Below are 3442 nucleotides of genomic sequence, written 5' to 3'. Positions count from 1 at the left end.
TTTTTGCCTGTTTTTCTGCCTCGTTACCCTTTCTGATCAGTACTGGGGGTGTTGATCTTAAAGAAGCTCTGAGAAAAGGGAAACATGAAGCAAGGGCCAGGTTCCTCCCTTATGAATCACCTTGCTGAAGCTGTTCTTCCCCACTGCCAACCCCAAGAACTAGCTTTATCTTTCCTGTACAATGGGAAATTATTTCAAATCCTAGCCTGATCCTGAAGCAGCAACGAAAAAATGCTTGCTCTGGTGTGACTACTTCCTGCAGAGCTGAGGAATGAAAAGGGGAGTTTCTTTTTCCTTCACTGGAGTCTATAGAGAATCCTTCAAGTATTATTCTCCCAGCTGTTTAAAAGCAAGTGCACACACATGAGATGTTTGCAACAGTATTTTATTTCATTTCAGAAACATTAAGCACATCCTGTAACTCAACACAAGAACTAGCCATCTACACTTATTTTTGGGTGTAAGTACTCTGATACAAAGTGCAGTAGATGAGTAACTTACGGAGTGCATAGAACGGTGTTGCACTTGCTTGTTAAAGGGCAGTATCAGTATGGTGTTCTCCATTAGATGCAAGGGTTTGTTTCAAATATAACACACAAACAGGACAAAATCTGTGTGACAGCTGAACGTCTTGTTTCACATAAAGTGCTGGAACAATAATTTAAATGTTACAAAACAAAGCTTTAACGATTCTAAAGCATTGTTACTCACAATGTGCATCTATGACAACAATCTAAATGTGGTGTGTTTAGATGGCTCCAGTCTCAGCTTCCTTTGGGAGCATGGCCACGTGCTCCAGCTGGCCTGAGTCTGACACATCATAGCTGGTCTTGTACTTGGCCAGGATCTTCATCAGCGGTCGCAGCTTCAGCCACCACTGCTCCTTGGGAATCCTGTGTCTGGGGGGGAAACAGGGAGGTGAAATTCATGGGGTAAGGCAAACACCTTCCTTAGGAATGGCATCAGGCATTGACCATCATGGGGGGATGTAAAACACTGACACAAATGAGAAGAATCAAGGACAGAATCCCAAAGAAATGAACAGGTCATACTGGAAGTGTTTAACATAATCCCAATTTGGCACAAAAATGCTGCCCCAGTGAACTGAAACAGAAGTAAAGTAATTCTAGGCATTAAGGCAAAAGCAATCACATGGAGGTTACTTAACAGGACAGCAGAGTCCCAGACTTCACGATGAGACTTTAAAGTGTAAGGAGGATGAAGTAAAAGCACAAAAGCAAGAGAGAAGCAAACAACCCAAGTAGATCTGGGAGAATTCAGCCTCAGGCAAAAGCAGGCAGGCATTGGGAAGTGTTTGTTTGGAGTGGGGCAAGGCAGGCTGAGGTGAGGTGTTTACACCAGGCAGGGCATACGTACACAAAGTCTGTTTCACTCTTCAGCTCAGCCACCGGTTGGAAAACAAGGTTGCGTCTCCGCATTCCCAGCAAACAAACCGAGTCATCGGTATTGGCAAATACTTTTCCTAAAACGAATGAAGTAATTCAGCATCTTTCTTACAAGCATAAGGGCAAATACCACTTTTCTGTAATTAAACTGAACAAAAACTTACAGTAGCCTAATTTCAGCTACTGATTATTTAATAGATTAATATAACATCAAATTAGTGCTTTAATAGGATTAGATCTTTTTAGCTTAACTTCAATGATTAGCAATGAAATAACAGTGCAGTTAAACAACAAAATGCTTGAATTTTAGCATCCAGTTTTAGATCAGATTTTAGGAAGTAGTGCTTTACAATAATTCTCAAAGACTAAATATTACCTCCTTCTGTCTCCCATGAAGGCAGCATGAAACAAAAAAGAACAAATGTAACTATACAAACATCAATTCCTGCATGCATGTAAACCTTCCATCACACTGGCTATTTTAAGAGGATCATGAAACAGCTATCTGAATTATTGACCTCCCTCAAGTGGAAATGCTCATACAGCAAGAAGCACAGAAAGACACTACTGAATAATAAAAAACACCAAGATGGGAAGAAGTATGTTGACTAACAAATTGTCATATGTTTGCAAAGTGAAGGAGTCTTACATACTGACAGACAACCAAAGACAGTAACAAGAAACTGCACCAAACGTTTCTGCACCTTTCCGGTAGGTTTCCTTCAGTTTTTTGGAGATCCACTGCATAGCTTTTGCTGAAATTTTTGTCCCGAAATTTCTATCAAATGGTGAAGGTGCTCCACCCTGTGCAAAAATTGAATTCTGGGTTAGCTTATGAAAGCAGGATTGGTGTTTGTTTTAGCAGTTATCTCTGCTTACGGCCTGCTCTACCTCTTATTTCCATTTCCCTCACTTAGAAAAACAAACCAAAAGCCCCACCCCGTTAGTCAGTCTAAGGTGTCTAGAATTTGTGTTCAGCACCTGTGGAATTCCCACAGAATCAGTTCTAATTCTTATTTAGAAGAATGGAGGGGACTGTGCATTTTCCTCCAGGTCAGTGATAAGTGTAGCCAAATCAAGACCTCCCTTTGCCCACCCACCAGCTGCACAGTGAGATAAAGCCATGCAGACAACACAGGCCAAAGGAGTAGCTCACTTCTGTCTCTTCCACAAACACACCCATCTGCATAGATTCATGAAATCTCTGCTCTTCAAGAGGGTTCAAGAGGCAGACACATTGTGGATGGGCAGATAATTGTATTATGAGGAAGGTATTACAATTAAATATAAGAAGAGGAATTATTTATTAATAGAGACAGAAGAGGAAGAAAAATGAAATTAATAAAGAATCTAATGCATTTTTCCTAGATTTTTAAAAAGGGTTTGCAATAAAACCTGATGTTAAAGAATCCTTCTGAGTTGCCTACAAACAAAAATCCACATTTTTTTCCTTAATCTTGAGTCAGACTTGTTTCACATGTGGAATAGTGTGGTGCTGTTTGTAACTGTAGGCTTGTATTTACCTGCTGCATATGGCCCAATACATTTTTTCGACAGTCAAACACTCCTTTTCCTTCTTCAGAATACAGCTGATAAATGAAATCAGTTGTGTAGTTCTCATTGCAATTCTCATTTCTGTAACAATTAAGGCCAGACAGTTAGCAAGTTTACTCTAAAGCACTGGATGCCTTTGCAGCTACTGAATGACAAGTCTTTTCCCTTTTCTTGATAGCAGTAATCCTGGCTGGGACATTTTCATCTGATCACACACACTCACTTTTAAGTAACAGGCTCATGATTTTTAGGGGTTTTACAGTAAAGGTCATAGTGTGACACACTACCTTTAGTAAGAAGGAATCTGGAATAAAAGACAAACCCAATGAGAAAACAGACTGAAAACAGGATGAAGTATTAGATTACAGAGCAAATATATTTACATAGAAAGAAGTTTTAGACTTGCACTTCCAGACAGGTCCCAGAATTGCCTTTTGAAGCACAGCTTTTCTAAAAATCTCAAGTTAAAGGAACAATCAAGG

At 39.8% G+C, this 3442-nt stretch overlaps 1 protein-coding gene across 3 annotated transcripts in view; it reads right to left on the bottom strand.

Annotated features, from left to right (window-relative positions):
• Positions 1–369: 369 nt before the first annotated feature.
• PFKP (phosphofructokinase, platelet) overlaps positions 370–3442 on the bottom strand; it is a 43179-nt gene continuing 40106 nt past the window's right edge. For all 3 annotated transcript variants that reach the window (XM_063148257.1, XM_063148247.1, XM_063148237.1), the window contains 4 exons: positions 2930–3041; positions 2111–2210; positions 1378–1483; positions 370–899 (listed from right to left, as the gene is read on the bottom strand). In XM_063148257.1, the coding sequence (XP_063004327.1) occupies positions 749–899; positions 1378–1483; positions 2111–2210; positions 2930–3041 (469 nt within the window). In that variant the 3' untranslated portion in view covers positions 370–748. The remainder of the gene's footprint in view (positions 900–1377; positions 1484–2110; positions 2211–2929; positions 3042–3442) is intronic.

This window comes from Melospiza melodia, chromosome 1, assembly GCF_035770615.1.
Source record: "Melospiza melodia melodia isolate bMelMel2 chromosome 1, bMelMel2.pri, whole genome shotgun sequence".
NCBI lineage: Eukaryota > Metazoa > Chordata > Aves > Passeriformes > Passerellidae > Melospiza > Melospiza melodia.
The sequence above is the reverse complement of the archived record's forward strand: the minus strand, read 5'-3'. Positions and strand labels throughout refer to the sequence as shown.